General features: G+C 36.6%; 1 protein-coding gene across 2 annotated transcripts in view; it reads right to left on the reverse strand.

The window, feature by feature from the left end:
* COL12A1 (collagen type XII alpha 1 chain) overlaps window positions 1-25745 on the reverse strand; it is a 115858-nt gene that overhangs the window by 86663 nt on the left and 3450 nt on the right. For both annotated transcript variants that reach the window (XM_030315852.1, XM_030315853.1), the window contains exons 3-13: window positions 18826-18942; window positions 16668-16811; window positions 15947-16006; window positions 13454-13717; window positions 13113-13277; window positions 12250-12423; window positions 9702-9992; window positions 8656-9258; window positions 6972-7244; window positions 3462-3734; window positions 1496-1768 (exon numbers count right to left, since the gene is read on the reverse strand). In XM_030315852.1, the coding sequence (XP_030171712.1) occupies window positions 1496-1768; window positions 3462-3734; window positions 6972-7244; window positions 8656-9258; window positions 9702-9992; window positions 12250-12423; window positions 13113-13277; window positions 13454-13717; window positions 15947-16006; window positions 16668-16811; window positions 18826-18942 (2637 nt within the window). The remainder of the gene's footprint in view (window positions 1-1495; window positions 1769-3461; window positions 3735-6971; window positions 7245-8655; window positions 9259-9701; window positions 9993-12249; window positions 12424-13112; window positions 13278-13453; window positions 13718-15946; window positions 16007-16667; window positions 16812-18825; window positions 18943-25745) is intronic.

A 25745-nucleotide genomic window follows, 5' to 3' on the forward strand; every position in this document is an offset into this window, starting at 1 on the left:
GGCAAATTCCATTTCTAGTTCTTATTATTTTCAAAACTTTAGGGTAGCTAATCAATATCTCCAAAATACTTACAAAAGCTTTATTTTTAGATATCAATCTTAAAGTGAATATTATTTCTCCTCATGAATTTTATATACATATAGTATTTTACCATTCACAAAGAGTTTCGCTTAGAGTCTCCCATTCGATCTCCACGATAAATCTGGGATGAAGGCCGAGCAATGATCATCCCCTCTTATAGATGGGAAAACTAAGACTCAAGGGGTTAAGGAAACATGTCAAGGTCACATGGCTAACTAGTCAAACCAGGACTCTTCTAGTAATCAGTATTGTACACACTGGTATTTAATCTTTCATTTAAATCCTCTTTTAAAAGTAGATTTCAGGGACTATTGGAATTAAACTCTTGGTCACCATTAGAGATAGGATTGATTAGAATATTTGTTTTTGTTTTAACTATTGACAAAGTCTTGAAGTTTTAATCAAAACTGTATGTTGTGGGCCTTGTCCCTGTTAATTATAATATCTACAATCCTCCAAGCTCCCAGATCCACCAAATTAGACAGATATTTTACCTAAGGTCACTGTGACTTCACATCACAAAAGGTACTTCAGATTTGTTTTCTTCCTATAACTATTTTCAGTAAGTCATATAAAAGATGGTGATAACAAAAAGGAATCAATGCCTGATTTCCATTTAGGCTTCCAGCTATGGTACCAACTCATTATTGTAATCATCCACTGATATTTCTTTTTAATATCACAACATTCTTATTGTAGTTAGGCCAAATTTGTATTTTCTCCCTCTTACACAACTTACTTTGTAGTTGTGGTGAGTTAAATGTAAGCTGCCATTATATTTCAAAAGATTCTAAGAAATATGAAGCCCTCTGGCAATTAACTCTGCAGAACCAAGGACATAGCTCCAGTCTTGTTGGTGGTTCTTGCTAAGTACCGCATTAACTTCAAACTTCTAACACAGAGCTGAATTTTAGAGGTCATTCAGAAAACAAACAAAGCAAAAACCTGGATTCTCATATTTCTCAAGCTGAATGCTTTTATGCATGGTGAATGAAATGAGACTCAGAGTCAGAAAAGGGTTTCTGTCTGCTCGTGAGTGATGGAAGCAGTCGCATTACCTTGGGCAACCCAAATCCTTTTCACCCACAGATGTTCCCCAAGGCCCTTTCCCACCCTGAATGTCACACACCTCTTCTCCACTCAACCAACCCATGGCATTAAGAACACATTTCTATGGCCTTATGATGCACTCAGCTTCCCGGTACACCTCTTCCTGATCACACGTGATTTTTTACAGTTGCTTGCATTCTATGTCTCTGAATCACAGGCGGTTTCATAGTTACTTTTCAATCCAAATTCCTTTTAAGAGAAAGGATAGCACATTTCTAGATTTTGTTCTCCGGAAACATTTTCAGCTTCCTAAACAAATCACCAACAAACTCAGGAATTTCTATAAAACATGACGGTAATTACCTTCAAGCGTTGCTCCTTCACCAAACAGGGCATCTCCAGCCCCGGATGCATACAGGGCTGTCACGGATAAGGCGTATTGTGTCCCTTCGTTTAATCCTCTCAGCACAGTTCTGTCTGTGTCTCCCGTCACAGTAACCTCTTGAGTTTCACCCCCTGCCGCTGGGGTGTATGTGATGAGATACTGTTTCACTTTCCCTGGTGCTCTAGTCCAAGACAATTTCATAGTTGATGTTGTGGGGTCAGAAACTCTTAAGTCTCTTGGGTTCCCTCTAACTTCATTAAAAAACAAAAACAACATCAAAACTCATTATTGAATAAAATGACTTGAAAAACATTTTGTTGCTTTGCGTGTGGGGGTGCGTGTTGCGGGGGGGGGGGGGGTGTCTGTGTTTGTGTGTGGGCGGCACGCGCACCACATCAAATTTATATCCTGAGTGGTATTACAGCAATCGTAACTCTTGATTGGCCAACAGAGCCTAAGCATTTCTAAACTGGGCCTTATTTGTCAGTAGAAACAAATCAAAAGGCATCCCATTCCTCTTCAGTGTTTACATAGGTTAATATCTTTCATGTTACTCTCTTTGATGTTAAAAACTACAATCTTTTTCTCTAAAAGTGGAACAAAGCCCTACAAATTGTAAATACGTTGATTAGTATCACAATGTAGGCTTTAACTCCTCCAAGAAATTCTCAATAAAAAGGATTTTATTGGTATCATGCTATGAACTTCTAAATGTAATAACCAGGAAATACACTGATGTGATAAAAATGATAAATGATCAAATGCTATCCTAGAAAAAGTCTTAAGGTAAGAAACAGCCCAAGTGAGGCCTTGCCTTGGGTAAAACTCAGGGGCTGTCCATCCCTTTGGAACTATGATGTTTGGCATTTCATGACTTTTCTGGTAGAGTGGTAATGTCATCTCTGAAGGGTCACAAGGCACCAATCCTATGACACTCTCCACTGGGCACACAACAGCTAACCACTTTCACTCCAAAAACAGAAAGATGAAGAGCCACTGGATCTTTTTACAGTACCCAGCACAAAGGGCCCTAGATCCCCAACTAGAAAGAGAAAAAAGGAAGTGGTGACTTTCTGAAGGGCAGAGAGGAGGAAGAAATCAAATGGAAAGAGAAGGGGACTCCATAGGACAGGCTATTTAGCTGCTTACACTGGGAGGGAAGTGGTGACGCAGGCCATGCTGGGGTGGGTATTCCTTACGAGTGTCTGACTCAGATTCACTGCTTATCGGCAACATGACTCTGAGCTATTATTTAGTATCCTCAGCCTTGACTTCCTTATAAAAAGGGATAATAATACTAACAATTCCATTGACTCTATGCATGGATCAAATAAGAAAATATATGAAAAGCTCTTTGCACAGAACCTGACACAAACAAGTCCTCAACAACTGTTCATTGTTGCGAATATGTTGTTATTGCTATTATTTTAAATGTTAAAGAATAAAATGAAATAAATAAAATGAAATGAATAAATGAATAAAATGAAAATTATGAATGCCTTAATTTTTCTCAGTAAAACAAATATTTAACATTAATAATTTGCAGCAAATATCAGAATCTATCCTGGGGGCCTAACCATTTAGGTAAAAAACAGGTTATTATTTTAAAATCTTCCTGAAGAAGTAATATATAATCTGTTTCAATGGTGCAGAGCAGTTTGATTTTTAATCCCTAGTCATCCTTCAATTTATATCAGAATATGTAATCATGCTATTTTTAAAAGAATATGTAGATCATAAATAGTATTTGAGTTCTATCGACACAAGTAAATGTTGTCATAAGTCAGTCAAAAATTTGGGTAACTCCAGTCTAAAAGGACTACAGTCTAAAATACTCAGATAATCGAGATAAAGTAGTATCCTGTAGTGTCCTGATAGTTGCCTACAGCTTCCCCTGCAGTCAAGAGTTTGGTTGTTACCACACAGTTGGTATATTTCCTCTACCTTCTTCAGTGGCTGCATTTCCAGTCAGCGGAGACCCAGGTCCTGAGAAATATTCCGGAATTACAGATACTTCATATTTTGTGTCTGGAGTCAGGTTCTCGAGTGTTATCCTCCTCTGATTGGCAGGGGTGGTCACTTCTTTGCTCTCTCCGCCAGCAACTGGTTTATATATAATTCGGTACCTTAACACTCTCCCTGGAGCTTGAGTCCAGGTAATTTTGAAGCTGTCTGTAGTTTCGTCTGTCACCTTTAGGTTTCGAGGCGCTCCTTTTACTGAAATATTTTTTTAAAAAGTTTATTTTACACAAAAAAATGCAAAACTAGCTTTTGATCAATAAATTATAGCATTCCTCTAAACAAATCCAAAAGCAGCATTTTATCAAACATCCTGGTTACAGCATTCATTTAGCCAGATATTAGCTAGGTGATGAAACAATAATACTCAATATACAGAAAGAAAGTAAGTACTGTTAATTTTTTAATCAAATAAAGAGGTATATAATAGTAAACTTTTAAAATCATAAATATGTACTCTATTAAATAGTAAATTCATATTGACATAAAATTCAAAAATAAAAATAACTCATGTCTTCAAATATAAGTAGCCAACCTTTTTCCTCTAACTAGATTTTCTCAGAAACATAGGAAAATAATACCTAATACCCAGTTCTACCATATTTACCCACTTGAATGAACTGTCTTACCCAGCCAGTCCCACAGCTAACTTTTTTTATCTGCAGAGTCCTTTGACTTGGAGAATAATTAGACCATACATGTGTTGGACCAAACACACTGTAGACACTTAATGAATGCTACCTGGATCTAAATCTTGAGGTCAAATTGCAATGTGTGTAATGTCCATAGACTAACAGTCTTAAATAGATTTCCATTAAGCCTAAATGAGAACATCATTCAGCTTTATAGTTAGTAAACATGTTTAAATTATTTAAGGAGAAAATTGTTCATTTGGACCACACGTTCAGGGAAGATGGACTAAAGGTTATTGTCTTTTCAATCCACTGGAGTGAAAGCACAGTGCAAAACAACTGCATTTATCTCGCATATAATGAGAAGTTTACCTAAACAGCCAATACGTCAGTAGATCACTTCAGGGAGAAAAGAAGTGTATCCCTTAAGAAAAGCAATGGCAGTTGGCAGAGTTACAGCCATGATTCATTTTACATGGCAAGGAAAAAGACTAAATTAGCCAGAACAAATGAGACAGATAAACTGATGAGTTTGAATATAGTAGTTTCCCCCACCACTTATCTGCAAGGGTGACATTCCAAGACTTCCCAGAGGATGTTTGAAACCACGAATAGTACTGAACCTTATATACGCTATGTTTTTCCTATAGAAGCATACCTATAGTGAAGTTTAATTTATAAATCAGGCACATTAAGAGATTAACAACAACTATAATAAAATAGAATAATTATAACAATATACTATAATAAAAGTTAAGTGAATGTGGTCTCTCCCTCTCTCAAAATATCTTATTGTGCTGTACTCACCCTTCCTGTGATAATGTGAGATGATGAAATGCCTACATGATGAGATGAAGTGAGGTGAATGATGTAGGCACTGGGATGTAGCATTAGACTACTATTGACCTTCTAACAATAGCCAGAAGGAAAATCATCTGCTTCTGGACTGTGGTTGACAGTGGGCAACTGAAACCACGGAAAGTGAAGCCACAGATTAAGGGGAACTACTGTACTAGTTTTGAAGCTGAATGTGTAATTTTGAGCTTCAGATTACCCAGAAGGAAAAAACACGACTACTTATAGGTTTACTGAAGTTGTTAAATGAGATAATCCATGAAAAACAATTATCACAGTACCTGACACATAAGTTGGAGCTCAATAATTAGTAGCTTAACGAAGGTACTGAAATCAGAAACTTCCTTATTGACTAAAGAAAGTTTAAACTTCAGATTTCACTACAGACAATAGAATTAGAAATGTATTACCAAATTGTATCATTGGAGCCCAATGAGCAAAAACTAGAGCATATATGAATGTAGTTGGCTCTACTCAAATACCCTCTGGATTTAAATTTCTTCTTATCCATATTCCCATCCCCATCCCAAAATGCTGAAGGAAAAGGGCCAGGCTCATCAAGCAACAATATGGGCATTATAGAGAAATTATCAGAAAATCAGAAATATCTAAGTATGGATTTCAGGGTTACTCAACACAAAAAAATCATAAGAAAAGAATTAAACTTTGGCCATTATTTTATTTGCTGGATTTCATATAGAAATTTCCCTAAACCATGCACAAAAAGAAAACATCAATCTTATTTGAAAAATCCTTCAGAGAAAAAAGATTCTCTAGCTTTTATCAGCAAGGTATACCAACATGTGCCTTTCCTGTTAGCAAATACTTCTTTGTAACCATCTTAATTTCCTCATGTATCTGTTTATGCTTTTTTGCTCATCCCTAGTAAAAAATGGAGAACAACTGACATATCTTTTAATATTTGCGATATTTATCTTAAAGAGTTATTGCCTAGTCTTAGTCTTCTCATGGCCAGGTTCCTTGGTACCCTTTGAATATTCAATGTAGTGAAATGTATCAGAAAGTACTCAACTCTATCCAGTGAAAAGGATATACCTAAACAAACACTGCTTGAAACATTTGGTAAAATGTGTACACCCATGTTCTTAGCAGCATTATTTACAATAGCTAAAAGGTGGAAGCAACCCATGGGTGAGTGGACAATCAAAAAGTGGTATATACATACAATGGAATTTCTTTCAGCCATAAGAAGAAAGGATATTCTGACACAAGCTACAACATGAATGAACCTTGGGGACATTATGCTAAGTGAAATAAGCCAAACACAAAAGGTCAAATACTGTATGATTCCACCCCTATGAGGTAACTAGAGTAGTCAAATTCATAGAAACAGAAAAATAGAATGGTGGTTGTCAGGGGCAGTGGGGAGAGGAATGGAGAGTTATTTTTTAATGAATACAGAGTTTCAGTTTTGCAAGATAAAAAAAAGTTCTAGAGACACATGGTGGTAATAATAATATGAGTGTACTAACTGCCACCGAAATGTGCATTTAAAATGGTTAAAATGGTAATTTTATGTTATGTGTATTTTACCACAATTTTTACAAAGAAAAAACATTTGGTAATATATTTGCCATCACATCCATAGATAAAGCAAACAAAATTCATAAGTATTTGAACATAACACTGCTGAAACATGGGACAGAAAAATCTGGAAAAGTAGTATTTTGAGAGTTAATTCCATAATTATTAATAGTTCTCTGTATCTCTACCTCAAATTCATCAAAATAAATCTAGGGATTTTTTTACATAAATTTTTTTTCCACTTTCTAAAAGGGTGTATGAATAGCTGTACTTTATAGAGGCTGAATCTTACAAAGACATTCACCATTCTAAACTATAGTTGCAGATGATTATTTCAAACTGTAACCTGGTTCTACAATAAATTGCTAGTTTTTGGAAAACAGGGTCTGAAACCCCATCTCACCTTCCGCAGTGGTCTCTTCTCCAGCTAAGGGAATGCTGAAGCCATCCTCATACTCTGCAGTTACGTTGACTAAGTACAGAGTCTCTGGCTTCAAGTTGTTGAGAATGACACTGGTGCTCGATGCTGGCTCCACCACTGTGACCTCATCATCCCCGGTAGCTTCCTTGTAGGTGATGTGGTATGAAAAAACATTTTCTCCAGCGGGAGACCAGTTCGTTTTGAAACTGTAAGAAGTCACCTCAGAAAAACTAAGATCCTTTGGAGGTACATAAGCTATTAAAAAAAAAAGAAAAAAAAAGGCCAGAGTTTGAAATTTTTAAATCTATAAAGCTAAATTGGAGCTAATGATTATTTTTCCGAAAGGGCTTATATTCATTGGAAGAATAGTCATTGAGACAAATACATTGAGTAAATATGCCACACATGACCATTGAGAGAGGGCCTCTCACTTACAGCCTTACAAGAAGATCCTGATCATTTGTCTCGACCATTCATAATACTAAGTTACACTGTTTAAAGGACTAATTAAAATTGAACTTGGGGGCACCAGGGTGGCTCAGTCATTTAAGTGACCGATTCTTGATTTCAGCTCAGGTCATGGTGTCACAGTTCATGGGATCAAGCCCCACATCAGGCTCTGTGCTGACAGCTTGGAGCCTGCATGAGATTGTCTCTCCCCTTCTCTCTCTCTGCCCCTCCTGCACTCACGTGTGCACTCTCTCTCTCTCTCAAAATAACTAAACTTTAAAAATAAAAAATAAAAATACATAAATGAATAAAATTGAATTTGAATTGAGTTTCTAAACACAAAGCAGTAATGGAATGGTCCTGCCCACAACTGGAATAGTTAAACAGTAACAAACCTAAAATGAACCATCAGTATTTTCCCATTCATCCTCGGCAATAGGATATTAACTTCTGGTGATAGACAGATATTTTAAGATTATAATTAAGGGACTTTTCCTAACAAAAGAGTATTCATTAAACTGAGTCATAGGAAGAGCCAACATTTAAGGCACACTGCTGTTCTCAGGGAACAAACAATCGAATTGGAAAGAAGGAGAGTGTGACGTTATTAACAAAACAGAGCAGTACCTATGAACGCCAAATGACCGGAAGTGATACTAAGTGTTCCAGCACCAGAGCAGTTAAGGAAGCCTTGATGAAAGAGATGGGACTTTTAACTGAATGTTCAAAAACAGAATTTGAACAAATGAAGAAAAGAGGGTAGGGAATTCCTGCTTGAGGAATAATGCCTAAAAGTGTCCCAGGAAAGGGAATGCGTAAGAAGAATTCAAACATCCAGGACTCTGTTCTAGTCGCCTTTGATTCAAAAGACTTGGTTCACCATCTAGCACATATTAGACACTCAACTAGCGGTTGTTGAACTGAATATGACAAATAAGTGTCACAAAGCTGGTAACTAGCCATGCTTAAGGATCTAGGATCGAAAATATCTCGTAACTCATGGTAAACAGCTTTTTCATCAATAAATACATGATCCATACCCAAAATAAAGTCCTATCTCAGAGCTAAATAAACTAAGCTCAAAAGATTTCTATAAGGCAGCAAAATTCCTTTTTCTAGCTCATGAAAAGAACAATCCACAATTATATATCCTCAATTTTATAACCAAATGCTTTGTTCATGAACAGATAACCTCGACTCTACAAAGTCTACTAACCTTTTTTCTTTATAGCTGCCAACTCTTGCTCAATTCTAAGGCAAATAGACTGTGTGAGTTCAAAAGATATTCTCTGAAAAGCATCAAAATCTTCCACTGTGAACACGTGGGTCTCAGCAGGAGGAGAGGCAATAGCTTCTAATTCTGAGCGAACAGCATCCTTCACACCAACTGCAAAGATTTCCACATCGGAATTCCTTAGTTTTATAGCAGGATCTCTGAAAGCATCTGAAGATTTCCCATCAGTGATAAGAATCATGACCTTTGGTACGTTGCCTCTTGAACCCTTGCTAGGCACAAATATTTTCTCTCTGACATAAGTCATTGCTTTCCCAGTGTTTGTAGATCCTCCTCTGTAGGGGAAGGTGTTTATTGCTTCGATTATATCTTCAACTTTGTTGAATTTTTTCAAAGTGAACTCAGTATGAGGATCCCGGCTGTACTGGACAAGACTTATCTGTACCCTATTTGGTGAAATCTCGAAACTTTTTACAAGAACTTCCAGAAAGGCTCTAACTTTAACAAAGTTTGCAATCCCAATGCTATAAGAACCATCAACCAAAAACACAATATCGGCTTTTATATCCACACCACGTGAGCATTCTGTAAGAAGAAAGAAAGTCCATTAAAGTTCAACAAATACAAATCAGTCATTAAAATATAGATATCTGGTTTTCTCAGTATGCACGCTTATTTAAAAGAAAACTATTGCAGGGTGCCTGGGTGGCTCAGTCGGTTGAGCATCCAACTTCCGCCCAGGTCATGATCTCATGGTTCATGAGTTCAAGCCCCACGTCAGGCTCTGTGTTGACAGCTCAGAGACTGGAGCCTGCTTCAAATTCTGTGCCTCCTTCTCCCTCTGCCCCAACCCACTTGCTTTCTGTCTTTGTCTCTCTCAAAAATAAATAAACATTAAAAAATTTTTTTTAATTTTTTAAAGAAAACTATTGTAAATATTTTGTTTAAAATTAAACCCGATGCAGGAAGGCATACTGTCAAATGAACCATCACCTATTCCAAACTCAATGATATACCCATGAACTTACCCACTTGAACTTTCATGGGCTGAGTCTTCTCCATTATTGAAACGGGTTCACTGGATGTCAGTCCCTTCATGGCAGAAACACTGATCTGGTATTCTGTGTCTGCTGAAAGGTCACGAACACTGAGTGCGGTGGTCTGAGGCCCCACACTCAGTGCGTGCTGTCGGCTTCCGACGGTCATTGGTGTAAGGAGGACTTTATAGCCAGTCACTGGGCTAGGAGATGGACTCCAAGTTAGTTTAATGTATTTTGATGACACTTCCGTGGCAATCAAATTTGAAGGAGGTTCAATAACTAAAAAGTAACAAGTAGAACAGTGATTAAAAACAGTGAAATGCAACCCATAGGTTTGAACATTTGAGCCTCCCAAGTCAAACTAATCATGAAGGCATCAAGAAGAGTTGCCCAATCCCAAGTCTTCACTTTCACCTGTACACATCCAAACCAAAAAAGACTCAGTGCCTGATTTTTAATCAGGGAACTGAGAAAATTAGGGGGAAAGAAAGTCATTGGAAGAAATCAATAAAAAGATGTCTGATGCCTAATTCTTCTCCGGGACCAAGGTTTCCATTCTAATTTTGGTATTTTACTCATCATCTTTATTCTTAGGTACCAAAGTGGGCACTCAATAAATATTTGCTCAACCAATGACTTGCTCAATTCTTTTTCTGTTTTCATGATATTATAAAGATTAAAATGTAATCTTTAAAAGATACTTTATAATATGCAAAGAAAGATAAAGGATTCAGCAGTTCTTAAATGACAGTTCTTATAATCTTAGACAATTTTATTCCCACTTGTTTCAAGCTAAGAAAAAATGTTCAACTCTATTCATAATGCCACCAGGAGTGACACATTTTACAACATGTATATTGACAAAGAAATATCAATCATCTAAAACATTTCTATCCTTATACAGTCATGTATGTAACAGACAACAAAGTATTTGAAGACATTTCACATCAAATTTTCACACTTTTACATTTGTCAATGTAATCAACTTCCCAGAATGTACAGTTCCAATTTTTATTTTAATCTCAGCCTGCAAGAAATGGATGATAAAACAGGTACCAGTTTACTCGTGGCCTCCTCAAAAAGGCAATCATATCTCCATATGTATACATATGTATAAAAATGATGTCTAAAAAGTGAGTAGTGGGGGGTATGGAGAAGCAACAGATGTGCCATCTGGATGTTTGGCCAAAACTTTTGAGTGATGCAGAGACAGAATAGGGAAAAGAAGTCACGGGCTAAGCCAGCAAGAGTGAGAGGCCCTGAAGAACAGTGTGAACACCTGGAATACAGCCCCGCGCATCATACAAGCAGAGTTCAAACAGTGGCAGGACAGAAATTTGGTCTACCCTCACACATGCAGTGTGGACAGTGTACTACAGGTAAGAAATAGAGTATTTAAGAGGTGCATGGGTGGCTCAGACAGTTAAGCGTCAAACTTTGGCTCAGGTCAAAGTGTGTGAGTTCTAGCCCCACATGGAGCTCACTGCTGTCAGCCTGTCAGTGCAGAAGCCTCTTCAGATCCTCTGTTCTCCTCTCTCTGCCCCTCCCCGTCTTTTGCTCTCCCAAAAATAAATAACAGATATTTCAAAAAATAGAGTATTGAAAAGACTACATAAAGAGAGGGTAATCAGGGAAAAGTGGGGTGAGGGGATTGATTTTGTAATAGCACAGATCAAAAGAATCAGACATTAGGCAGTAAAATGAAGAAGATTTGGAGCCCATGAAGTAATGAGAAGGGGTTCTGAAATAGAATTGGGGCCAGTGAACATTGCCAAAACACTTGGGGTTTGGAGATTAAAGAGTTTACATGACTGAAGATGTAGCTATTCTAAACTTATCTTTAATCACTTGTCAATTCTCAGGCTAAGAGGACAACAATCATGGAAATTGTGACTTTCTAATGACCAAAAGGATGTTTATGAAATGTCTTCTGAAATGTCTTTTCCTTCTCCCATGTATTTAGAAACAATAACTGATAAAAATGGGAAATTTTTCCAGATGTGGAAGGATCAAACTGACTGATCTTTGATATATTCTTAAAAGTTTTGAAAACATGCAGAGAATGATGATAGAAAACCCTTTTTTTCACCACTTAACACGAACATTTAACAGTGTTCTTATTAGTTGATGTTGCCAAATGCTAAGATACATGTCTTCCCAGCCTGCCAATGTTTAAATCAGAGTGTAAGACAATGAAAGCAAGTACCTGAATAGCGTAATTATGGGCAGACGCTCAACATGCACAAAATGGTCTTAGACAAAAAGAGCAAGTCAAACTTGTTCAAATAAGATTTTTTAAGAACTTGATAATGATATAAATATTTTTATTTAATGCTCCACTGGGGGAGGGGGACCAATACAAATAATATCAAGAAGTTGAGTTACTGAAAAACCATACACATGGAGTATACAACTGGAGAATCACTAGAAGATATGTTTGAGTAAAAATGTCTACCTTTAGAATTCCTATAAAGCTACAAATGCCATCAAATAATGGAAAAGGCTAACACATGGGAACAGTGAACAATTCACTCACCTTCCTCTCCACTAACCAATTCACCAAGCTGTTCATCAACACCTGAGCACACCTGAGAGATGATCTCATTCTGAATATCCACAATTGCATCAAAGTTGGCCACATTGAAAACATGGTTTAATGAAGGCGTGGAGGCGATTTGTTTGAGTTCTTTTGCATCTGCAGCTTTAATGCCTTAAAAACAAAAGGACAAGGATATATTGAAGAGAAAAATGTGCTGAATTCGGGGAGTTCTTTGCTTTCTCAGTCCTTCACAAGTAAAGACATTTTTAAATCCTTATTTAGTCATAAACCAGAATTGGTTTGCTTCATAACGAATGTGCAACTGTTCAAATGACAAAGGCATTTTATAATTTCACATAAAGTGGCCAGCCAAAGAGGAAAATGAATGGTTAGTGAAACAGAGTGGGCTCTCATCCCAACCATGCCATCATTTGTCCCTGCCATCTGTAAAGATAATACTTTCTTCTTCCAGAGTCCTGAATGAGCTGGAACCCTCTGAATTCCACAAGTATTACATAATATAGGAAACACATAAAAAAAAAAAAGAAACACTTAATGATAATACAAGGAGGATCTTTATTAGAATCAGTGGCCCAGCGTTCTTTGAAAAACAGAGGGCTGGCAAAAATATATATATGTATATATGAATACCACCTCACAATGCATAGGCTGAGGGAGTTCTAGGAGAGAAATACATAAGCAGAATTTTTACCGAAAGATAACCTGACTTAACACTACACTATAAAATGCAGTGAACACTTGTAATAGCATCCTTCCTTCAGGAATCAACCTTTCCTCTTCCTAAGCAGGCAGTATTGAAGTAGTTCTAAAGTGAAAATAATCAGCCAAACGTGACCTACCCAAAGAGAAAACTTCAACCCCAATACTCCGAAGCTCTCTTGCTGGAATTTCCACTTCATCCTGGGACTTGCCATCCGTAATAATAATTGCCACTTTAGGAAAGCCAACTCTCGCTCCAGCAGATTCCGTGAAAGTATTTTTAATTAAGTAATCAATGGCATCCCCTGAAGCGAAAAAGAAACATATTTGTTCCCTTCTTACTACACAATTTTGCCAAGGTCAAAAACTATGTGGTTAACTTCAAACTTATTTAAGCTATGATAACTGTGTGATGCTTAATTTCTTTCCCAAACAGGTGTTCCACTTATTTTCAAACAATAATGAACTTTGTAAAACATACCTGTCATTGTGTTGCCACCTTTGTATGGAATTTTTTTAATTGCAGCAAGAAGCTCATCCCTTTGGTAGTATTGACTTAAGTTAAATTCAGTCCTGGTATCAGAGCTGTACTGAACAACTCCAACCCTTGTCTTCTCTTCTCCGATGTCAAAAGCGGACACAAGAGCAGCAATAAAGTCTAAAATGTACTTAAAATTATTTCTTCCCACACTCCATGAGCCATCCACGAGGAACACCAGATCAGTCCAGGCACTGACAGAGCATTCTGAAATGCATTGGATATATTTTTAATTGATGTATTATTAACTTGCTTCATAGTCAAAGACTACAAGCTAACATTGAAAAACTGTTGTCTCCTTAAATCATTTTGTTGATCAGAATGAATTCACATTGTTCTTCACCCACAACCGACATGCACAAAAGAATAAACTGTTTTAACTGCGTATACAGAAGCATTTTCAGTGCTTTCAATTAACACGCATTTATGAAACTACATGGCTCTAAATTACTATATAAGACATCGTGCAAGAAAAGATAAATAGAAAAATGACCTACTCTCCAAGAGCATGTGACGGAAGTATTTATGCTATCAACTTATCTATTTTTATAAATGATATCCTTCCTCTTTTCTCCAAGTAAAAATTACACAAAACATCTGGGAGACATACAAAACGAGTGTAAGCAGTGTCTTCATTCCTTGGTATTTAGCAATAAATACAAAACAACTGCTGTCCAATTCAAACAGATGCAGTTAAGTTGAAGAAAAGAGAAAAACTTTTAAAATTCTTCTGCATTTTATAATGTAATTGTCTGAAGTTTGCAGTGGGTTCGTCTAGAGGGTTAACAGAGTCTAACACAAGTCAAAACAAGCATAAATATGATGCAAGGTAGTCAAAATATCTTATTGTCCTAATTTTCCGTGCATCTAAATTGGAAGCCTAAAACCTACTTTTACAAAACAAAGAGTAGAAAAACACATTTCAATTCAGAAGTAAAAATTCACATTACATCCTTAAATTACTGAAATGCAATGATTGGCTTTTATAACTAAACATCCTATCTTTCTTTTCTTTGTGGTCAGAAGGGAAACAAACTGATTCTTATGAAAATCTGTATTTTTAAGGCAACACTAAGTGAATTTTCTGAAGATGTTTTCGTCCTTGCAGTCAGTTGGTGGATAATAAAAGAAATATTTGGCTAGGAAGAGAAGGAAAGGGTCCTGGAAAATTTTGCAAGCTAAATACAAGTTGCATGCCTAAATAATTTTTGCACACCATTTAATGGGCCCATTTAAGTCTACTGAATAGTCAATATTTGGTATAATGCTTTGATTTAGAATAAATATTGATGGCTCGGAGAAAATATTAGCATTATAACTACATACTACAAACTTCACTTCGGATTATTAGGCATCAGAAGGAATGATAAACAATTATTTGTAGGGAAAAATTACAGATAAAGGGGACTTTGTATCCATAATCCTTTTATTATCATCCTGGGTCATAAATCCATCTTTTATAAGGTGGTAAATCAGGAGTCCAAGAAACTCCTTAAAGGTCCACCCCAGTAAGTCAAAGCAATAGAAGACAAAGGAAGCTAGGAACTGCAAAAACAAGACTAAATAAAATTTCTTTTGTTTGATTACAAACGCACCAAGGATCACTGTGTACCTTATTTTGTTTGGGGTTGGGCTCCTAATTGTATATTATAAAGAAAATTGTAAACAATGTTTTTCATGCCTTTTTCTTCTCTAACTTGCCTCCTGCATTCTTTGTGGGGGCGAATAATAATAGAGCTAGTAGTGAAAGAATGTATCAGAATGACCTGGGAAGTTGTTTCAAACTGCTTAAGACTCCATTCCAATTTCTCACCCCACTGATTCCCAGACACCACCTCCCCAACATCATCTCTGGAAAATGTGTAATTATTCTTTAGATATGTCAAGACCCACATGTTACCAAAGATGTTGTGCACAGACACTGGAAATAGCTACACTGCCATCAATTAAAGTCATCTAAATGCCCTAGAGATGAACATAACATATACATAGATTGAGAAGTATATTTTCATGGCAACTGAATTTCTTCAAACACAGTGAAGGCATCTCTCTTGTGTTCCAGCCTTATATTTCTCCTATATCCCTATTTCAATCAGTTTCTCTTTGAGAAATGAGTTAAGTTCAGTGATGAGCTTTGTTTTTCACCTACTGCCAAAATCCTGCAAAAAAAAAAAAAAGTGGACACGCACCAGTTCAAAACACTCCCAGTAAAATGAATATTTAGTAACTAGAATGAAAAATTGACTAGAAACCCAGAATGTGAGGTAATATAACTAGTCATATATTACTATTATGTTGTCTGTATTTGTTCTAGATAACACCAATAGAAATTAACACAGGAATAAAATCAAACTATGTATATAATTTGGAACATCTCCTTTATATTACAGTATGACTTCTATAAATCCAAGCAAAAACATTAAGGGAAATACTTACTTTGTATCTCTGGTTTTCCAGGTTTCTTCTCCCCTGGTTTTGTTGGGCCACCTGTTTGAACTGAATCAAAACCTGATTATTACAAAAAGAAATGAACCCCTACAAATAGTTCTTTTAAAAAATAAATATGTTGTTTTCTACCACTGTCTTTCAATGTTTATTTATTTATTTTTGAGAAAAAGAGATAGTGGAGGAGGGGCAGAGAGAGAGAGAGAGAGAGAGAGAGAGAATCCCAAGCTGACTCCACACTGTCAGCACAGAGCCTGAGAGAGGGTTCAATCTCATCAACTGAGAGAGATCATGACCTGAGCAGAAATCAAGAGTGGGACACGCAGCCAACTGAGCCACCCACACGCCCCTACACCACTGTCTCTCAAATGTACGGTCCATGCCCAGCTGCTCAAAGAATACTGCCAAATAAGCAATGCCTTGCAAATAAACTATTTTTAGCGAGATTTTAGATGTACTTCAAAAAGACATTAACATTGTTGCCTGGCAAAGTTTAATGTTTTTAACAGTTTTCATTCATAACACTCCTGCTGCTTCCAGAGACCAGGGTTATAAACCAGGAATGGATTATTAACATCCACTAATGACTAAGATCATAGAAAGAACTGCTAATACTGATACAAAGTAACTCTGCATAACAGATTGAATCTGAAAGTGGGAGAAGTCTTCTGCATAATAAAAAAGGATAGAAGTACTTTATATGTGTGCTTACTTGTTAATTGTCCTATAACTGGTACACTCTCTTCTACTTCATCATATGAAGTGATTGTCACCACATACTCTATTTCAGGTATAAGGTCTTTTAATAAAGTTTCAGTGGTACTAGCTGCAAGGGTAAATTCTTTACTAGGCCCATCTGGAAATATAGAAAGGAAAATATGAATGCAATAAAATATCTTTCACATATAACATGACACAATATAATATAATTCCCAGATACACTCAAAATCTAAAAAATTAAATATATATGCATTTTTTTTTCAGAACACCCACACATCATCTTCTTCTGTCTTCTAAAACCAGAACTTTGAAATGTAATAAATGGGCTGGCATTGACCTTACTTATTATAATCATATTCAATATTTGTTTGAGGACTCAAGGATTCCTCTGGAATAAAGATATACCAGAATATCAAGCCAAACCCCCCCCCATTGTTTTTTAGGGCTAATGGCAGATAACAAAATTATTTCATAAATGAGACAAAAAAATTAATTTTAATTTTAAATTATGTGTTGGAGGAGAATGAAGAAAGGCAAGTAGGGGATGAAAATCAACTCAAAGACGACATTATAGGTTAAAATTAAACTGTAGTAGGAAGCAGTCTGTGTGGAAGCAATGCATTCTCCGGACTCAAATGGGTGCATACATTAATGGGTAACCATAGTCTTCTGAATTGACTTAACCAGGTATCAAACATTTCAAAATACAGTGTACTGGATATACACTCGTATATAGATTATGTTCACTCTTTTTTTTTTAATATTTATTTATTTTTGAGACAGGAAGAGACAGCATGAATGGGGGAGGGTTAGAGAGAGAGGGAGACACAGAATCTGAAACAGGCTCCAGGCTCTGGGCTGTCAGCACAGAGCCTGACGCGGGGCTCGAACTCACGGACGGCGAGATCATGACCTGAGCCGAAGTCGGACGCTTAACCGACTGAGCCACCCAGGCACCCCGATTATGTTCATTCTTTATTCAATCAGGAACGATGGTTCCTAGGCACTAAGTGCCTGGTAGGATTTTTTATTATATTAAATTTTCATCAAAAGATAAATAATCAATAAAGGCAACAGGTATACCAGAACCCTTAGAAACATTCCTGGTTTTTGTGTGTAACGTGCAGAACCGACCAGGGCCCCCACAGGACAAGCCAGCAGGGCTCTGTTGGGTTCGGTGGTCTCAGTGCCAGTTTGGGGAGTACAGGAGTCAGTAACTTCCAACATATGGAAACTGATAGCACTGTTTTTCAACGGACTTTTTGCCTTGGAATGAGTGAATTAGTTAACTGCAAGTATATTTGGGGAGAAAGATTCAAAATGGAAAAAGTAAATTCTTGACCCCTTAAGTTCTCACATCATATTTTTTTTAAAAATTCCAATTCCTTGATAAATTAGCATTTAAAATCACTAGTAGTTTCAGAAAACTTAAATTATAGCAACATCATTCATCTTTACTGTCGGCCAGACAAGACTTCTTCCCACCACCTGGCCAGTGCAAATGGCAATGGTTATTTTTCCATGCCATGTTAAAACTAAAAGTTAATCAATAGAGATTAGTTCTCCACAGTTGGGCAACATCATGAACACTAAAGATAACTCTTGACAACAACCCACACAAGATTTTTTGTTTGTTTTTTAAAGACTCTGAGTCTAGGATCTATGGAATCCACCTAGCCAAAGTAAATTCTTATCTTCCATCATGGTAGCTCAACATTATTCCAGAAGAATGTTTCCTGTGTACTGAAATGTATAAGACACTGGGTAAGGCAAGAACTCACTTCATCACTTGATAATTTAAATGTTAAAAATACTAATTCAAGAAAAATATCAAGAAATGAGAATTCTACTTTATAAAATCAAAGATTAGCAGCAATACTATGGTCAGGTAAAAAAAAAAAAGTAACTCTTTTAATAACAACAGCTTAGCACAGCAAACCATATAATAAAGCTCAACACTACAAAAATATAACAGTGGGTACTAAGCTGGAAATTTGGAGACCTGAGTCCACTAAATATCTGGTGACATTAGCTAAATCCTTAAGGTTCTCTAAATTTCAGCTTTCTTATAATGAAATGGAAGGAGGAGAGAAGACTGGATTATATCACCTTTAGTCTCTATTTTAAAACCCCAACATTTCAAAACTTACCTGTTGTAGAGTCCACTGTTATTCTGTAACCCACAATTGGATCAGCTGGTTTTGCCCATGACATATGAACAGTATTTTCATCTTTTATTTTAAAATTCAAGTCTGAAGGTGGGTCAACTGCAAAAGAGAGAGTTGATATCAATTACATTTTCCAATGTCACAAATGGTCAACTTAATCAATAAAGAATTGTGTCGAGCAAAGCTTACTAAAATTGTCTTTGCATAAATTTGTTTCCAACAAATATAGAAGATATCTTGTTGGATAAGAATAAAATTAAAAGCTGACAAGATATGACAAAACATCAGAAAGTATACATATTACAGAAGACAGCACAAAACACTTTTGATTCTTGAGTTGCTAGGTCATCCAAGAATGGCCAGCAAAATCAAGCAAAATAGAAACATATCTGGATACAAGTACATACAAGTACAATGAAATCACATATAATAACCACATATGCAAACAATTCACATAACAATTAAAGGAATCTAATACATGCTGAGTGCATTTTGAATAAGCATGCCAAATCACAACCTGCTTGTAACCATAGAAGTTAATTTAGAACAGTGACATAGTACTTTTTTTCCATAATGTGGAAAAGAATCAATTATGTTTTTTGTTCATTCTCTGCATCATTGTCTTGTTATTAATTTTTGTTGATACATCTCAATCTGTGCAGAGATGAAATATGTATTTTAATGAAAGGGAGAGATCATGGGAAATTTAGCACTGTTATGTTGCACAAGGAAATATACATTTAAATGTATATTCATGTTCTCATAGACAAGTAATCAAAAGTAGTAATAGGGATGTTAATAATGTTTAAATGTATAAAAAGTAATATACAGACGTCTATAAAACTAATATTCTGCCTGTTTACACCACTACGCTGTATGTTTGCAAGGTGTAAACCAACACTGTTATTTTCCTTTGCAGCAGGTATACTCCATACTAGAAGTGGCATTTTAGGTTAAAATGCCAGTATGGTCCTTTACAAAACAATGGTTAATCATGAAAAGACAACATCAATGTATACTTATGGACATTTATTTATAGAACTTAAAGAAAACAGTGAAGAAGGATCAGCAATCTGAAGACATGACTGTGCATAAAAACTTGGAGAAGTCAATGACAGGAATAATTGAAAAGTACAGAAAGAAATAGTTTACATACAGAACTATATAGCTTCATGCATGTGTCAATGAAATGTTGACTTGCTTTTAGTTTCCCACAATAAACGAAAGCCTCCATGTACAATAGTCATTACACAAAGACGTTTCAGAAATATTTTATAATGATATTCTCTCTGCCATGTTCATGCCTCATCATGCAGCATTGTACTGACTCACTGTCAGTGCATGGTCAATGCATTATAAATTACTACTCTTGAGGGAGGTCAACAAAGTAAGATGACTTTCAGCCATACTCTTCTTAAAGTGTTTAAGTCTGAAAGTATTCCTTGTGAGTCAGAATTTTTGCATCTGTTTTGAAGGATTACAATCTCCTTTTAGGTTTTCATAGAGGTCAATTGAAATACAGTAGTAGCTTTGAGACATGAGTCATAGAATTTAACTGGGGTTAGGGATTTATGTAATATTAAAAGCACATTTTAATGGAAATAAAACAAAATAAGCAAACATTTGCTTTAATGAACTGCTGCTTCCAACTGTAGGTGATGGCTTTTTATTTTTATTGGATACTCTAGCAATGGAATAAATGTTATTTTCTTACTATCCATACACAGGCAGTGAGATTAGACTATTAATCTACATGCACGGTTTAATTATTCAACATTCTGCTGTCTGTAATCATACTGCAAGGTTTAGCTGTAGTCATCGCTTAGTATAACAAGCATGCAACAAATGTTAATACAACAAGAGGTATTAAGAATATCATTATAAAATATTGTTCCAGTAGCAATGGCTCAGGACAAATTTAATGCAAAGGCAGACGCAACTGGCCTGAGCATGCTTTAAAAAAAAAATCAGTACATGGAAAAACAGTACCACCAACCTTGCAGGGAAATTGACCTGAAGCAGCAGACATTAGGTTAAGACTGCTGAAGGGCAGCAGCGGCCCACCTTGTTGATTTCCAAATGACCAGGATTCCAGAAAAACTGAAAAATTGACTGTTGGGAAAAGTCTTTAACATTTCAGAGGTTTTTAAGGTGTTCATAGAAACTCAGATGTGGTACTTGGGAATCGAAAGAATGGCTGGCTAGCATGTGTACGACAGAGAGCCCACTCCACTCTTCTTCCTGCCACTTTTATCACACGTGAAACCTTTCAGCCTTGCCAGTCCATTTATACGTTTTTGTTTGTTTGTTTGTTTGTTTTGCAAAAAAAAGATAATAAAGCAGATGTGAGTATGGACCCACGTCAACTTGAATCAATGCAAAATGTATTTTCATTAATTTTGAAAATCTTTTATTTTGTACAAAAATAATTCACAACTGTCATTGCATTGTCACAAGCAGTGTCTATGTTCCCTAAAACAATGGAATGTTCCAGATGCTGGAATATTTCAGATATGAGCTACCTACATAGGGATTATGATGACAAAGAGTCATAGTTGCATACAATGAGAATCTGAACCAAGAGAAATAGAACTTAAATTATAAATAAATAATATAGCAATCAGATATATATTCAAAAAACCTGAACACTGATAATGAAAAGACTAAAATTTTAGGTATCCATGACTCTAGTAGTGTAATTTCCCATTTATGAATAATGTTTTCTGTTATCAATAAGCTGTGCTATGCAAACTGCATCCTGGTGATATTCTGGTTTCATGAATTGGCAGGATTTAGGACTTTTTAGGAATGATAATAATAGCTAGCATTCTCTGAGTGTCTGCTATGCAATAGGTAGAGTACAAGTCACTTTATACGTTGTCTCTTTTTTCTCCTGATAACAATCCAGCATAACGTGCCCTGTTAGCCCTGTTTCACAGATGAGTCAGTGAAATTTAGAGAGGTGAACACAACTAAAAAGCAGCAAACCTTTAATCCCATAGTCTGACTCCAGAGCACACAACTCTCTACAATACTGGGTTGAATGTAAAGATTAAGAAATATTTGAGTGAACGACTAACTTTAGAAAGCAATATTTGTACACAGGTGCTTATTAACATATATACCTCTACATTTTTCAATCTATAAAAAGCATTATTTGATGCCTGCTCAATAATAAATTTGTGGTATTCAGATATTTCCAATTCAGATATAGATAGAATTTGACAAATTAATTTTACACACTTTGTTTAAAACTAAAGAATCTAGCTTAACATATAATTTAAAAAACTTTTCATTATGGCAACCAAAAGGAAGATAGGTCCGAGAGTTTACCAACTCTACAGAGAGTAATGGATGGATGGAAAGATGGACAGGTAGGAGGAGAGAGTCTAGTAAGTTTTGCTAACACATAAAATATGTTAAAGATAAAGCAGAATTCGACAACATACTACTAAAATACCATCTTGACGAACTAGTAAGATTTTTAGTCTGGTCTTTGTGATAACAACACTGAAAAGGATACTGCCCTAATGGCAAAAACCTTTAGAAGTATGCCAAGAGTGGTTTTACTCTATGCAATTGGCATTAATTTATATCTTCCATCCAAGGCTAGTATAAGTTTAATGATCTTTGCCATGATATATTCATTTTATTTGTGTTTGTAAGATACCAAAAATAAACAGTTGAAAAGTTAGTATTTCAAACAAGTGATGGATTATTCCTTACACATTACAGAATATGTTCCTTCCTTTAACTGGGTTGACCAGTTTTTAAGCAAGAGAGAACAGTGTAGGCAAACCGGCACTAAACCAGGAGAAAATCTGTGTCTCATCTATACCTTATCTCGAAGTAACCACATTAGTTGACTGAGCTACTCAGCCTATCTTCCTCATTTGGAAAATGAGAGAATTAGAATAGATGATTAGAAAGTTCCTCTGTAGTCCAAAGTGTCTGTTTTATGACACGGGATTATCAGATAAACATAGACATACAATTATATGTGTATATATATATATATATATCAATTAGCCTCTTAACCTAGACACAAGACAGTTAAAGCTTATGGCCTCAACTCACTGCTAAATTGATAATATCCAGGTACTCCTCATAAATTATAAATATAAATCAAACTTACTAAAATTAAAACCCTGTTTTTCAAATCATTTTTTTTTTAATTTTTTTTTCAACGTTTATTTATTTTTGGGACAGAGAGAGACAGAGCATGAACGGGGGAGGGGCAGAGAGAGAGAGAGACACAGAATCGGAAACAGGCTCCAGGCTCTGAGCCATCAGCCCAGAGCCTGACGCGGGGCTCGAACTCACGGACAGCGAGATCGTGACCTGGCTGAAGTCGGACGCTTAACCGACTGCGCCACCCAGGCGCCCCTAAAACCCTGTTTTTCAAAAGATGTGTTCATCTTGAATTCTAGATTAATGAGAAAGGTGTCTAATTCTCATTAACCTTTAAATGTGAAATGTTAAATTTTCTAAATGGCAATTAATATACCATATGATACATGAACCAAAAATGATTCGTACATTATAGGTCATACAGAACACTGGCCACTATTAAAAAAAAAAAAAAAAAAGAAGATGCAAAAAGTATGTGCCAAACTTTTTAATTAATATGAAAAAGAGCACTGTTTTCAACGTATAAAAAATTAAGTAAGTAGAAATTGGTTGAAAAATAGTATGACTACAACAGTTCAAAGGGAAAGAAAAGCAATTATGGGCATTTCATAACTAAGATCAAAATGACAAAGCAGGAAATGGGGAGGTCAGTTGAAATTTTGAAACGTGCCCCAATATTTCCAAGAAATTCTCTTTCCAGCCATCATTCCCAGAAGGGTCTTGGCCACAAATTCTGTTAGCTCTTCACAGGCTCGATGGGACCACTTAGTTGGTAGTTAGCACCAAGCTGTGCTGTTCAACACAGGAGCCGTATGCATCCAGCCACATGTGGCTACCAAGCACTTGAAACATGCCCAGTTCAAAATGAAATGCACTGCAAGTGTAAAATGCACAGCCAATTTCAAAGACTTAGCACAAAATTGTAAAATATCTCACTAATAATCTTTAAATTGATTACATGTTAAAGTGATAATAGTGTGGATATATTAAGTTAAATATACTATAAGAAGTAGTTTCTCATGTTTCTTTTTCCTATTTTAGTGTAACAACCAGAAACTTTAAGTTACACATGTGGCTTGCATATGTGGCTTATAATATATTTCTATCTGACAGTACCAAATTAGAGAATAAGGCACAAAAAATGAATCCCATTAAAATATAATTACTAAATGCTGACCTAAGGAGTTGGGAGACAAGAAAGACACAGCTTAAGAAAGCAAAGGAAAGAGCTGCACCAAATTGAAAAGATAAAATGTGAGAAATATGGAAATCATCAGTAATGTAGATAGTAAAATGTTCTCCCTTTTGTTGTTGAGTACAGTTGACACACAATGTTAAAACGTTCTTTTTAACTGTACTTTGCTAACCAGCCATTATCCAATTGAGAATTGATTTTTTCCACTTACATCATTTCCAACTTAATTCTTTTCCTAAAAATTCTCAAATCTTTCTGATTTTCAAATAACTATTTTCTTAATGAGCAATAAATAGGCCACTTGAGTGAATTATCTAAAAATATCTTTAGTAGGGCTTCCAGAAGTTCCTCAAATAAAATTCCTTCCTAACAACGACATAGAAAGGAACATTAAAGGCAACCTCATCCGCGTACTACTTCACAGAAGCCACTCTGAAAAGCCTCTACATTGACACAGCATCAGTTAGATAAGAAGAACAGCAAGTTTCTGTCACTTTTCTAAGCAGGCCATCCATTTTGGAGCCTCTTTGTTTTCCTTAATCTTAATTTTTTTATACCTGCAGTCTTGAAGTCGAAAACCAAACACAATAGAAAGTTATTGAAAATGTCAGTGTTGTCAAGAAACAGCTCTACTTTCCCACAACCTCTAAAAAAGCACAACCCACTCTCAAACCCCCACAGCTGCCCCCATGCATGTCTTTTCTCCCTTAACCCCATCAGGGGGCATTTTTTATTGAAAAAAAAAAAAAAGATGTCTGTTATGGTATTACCCGATTTATCTTGCAGAGCAATAACTCTAGTTTGTCAGGTCTTGAATCATACTTGAGGGAACACAGAAGCTCTCATTGGGTTAATATAGAGAAATAACTTTTTCAATAAATACTGAGAAATTAGGGCATCAAGGGCACACAACAAAAAAGAATAAACTGAGGTTGAAATAAGCAAAGGTCCTTCATTTTCCACAAAGCAGGGCCACACGGAGCTGTTGTGACAGACCTTGGGGCCACGACACCCATCTCCCAGCCCCTGACAGACTCTGCTCAGGTCTGATGCTAGAGGGAAGAAGGGAGGGACCGAAGCTGGGCTCCTCTGGCTCCCACTTGCTTCCTGGGTTGGAAACCTTGGCACAGATCCAAGCTAACTGCGCGGGGCTGGGCCTGAGCCACGTTCCTCCAGAAAACCAAACAGGGACAGCAGTCACCCTGGGCCACGCCAACACATCCTGGGTCCGGATCTCGGCTTGCCACCCATCCCCTAGGCGGTGTGTGGCTGCCACCTCACTTTGCCTGCACCGTCAGCCTAACGACTGCGCTCCCCACAAAACACACAGAGACGCAGAGCCGGCACTGTTGGAGTCTTTTATTTCATGCTGTCACCGAGGTCGCAGCCCGGAGCCAGGTGGTAAACAGCCACGCGAGTAAGCGTGCCCGCGCTCCGGGGCTCCTGGGTACCACCAGGAGTCATCCTGTTCGTAGAGCTGGGTGCAGCTGTCGCCCCCTCCCGGACGGCCGGTCCTCTCGGAAGGCAGCACTGTAGGTGGCAGTGTGGACAGCACACCGCAGGGACAAGCGCAAGG

This window comes from Lynx canadensis, chromosome B2 (genome assembly GCF_007474595.2).
Source record: "Lynx canadensis isolate LIC74 chromosome B2, mLynCan4.pri.v2, whole genome shotgun sequence".
Lineage (NCBI taxonomy): Eukaryota > Metazoa > Chordata > Mammalia > Carnivora > Felidae > Lynx > Lynx canadensis.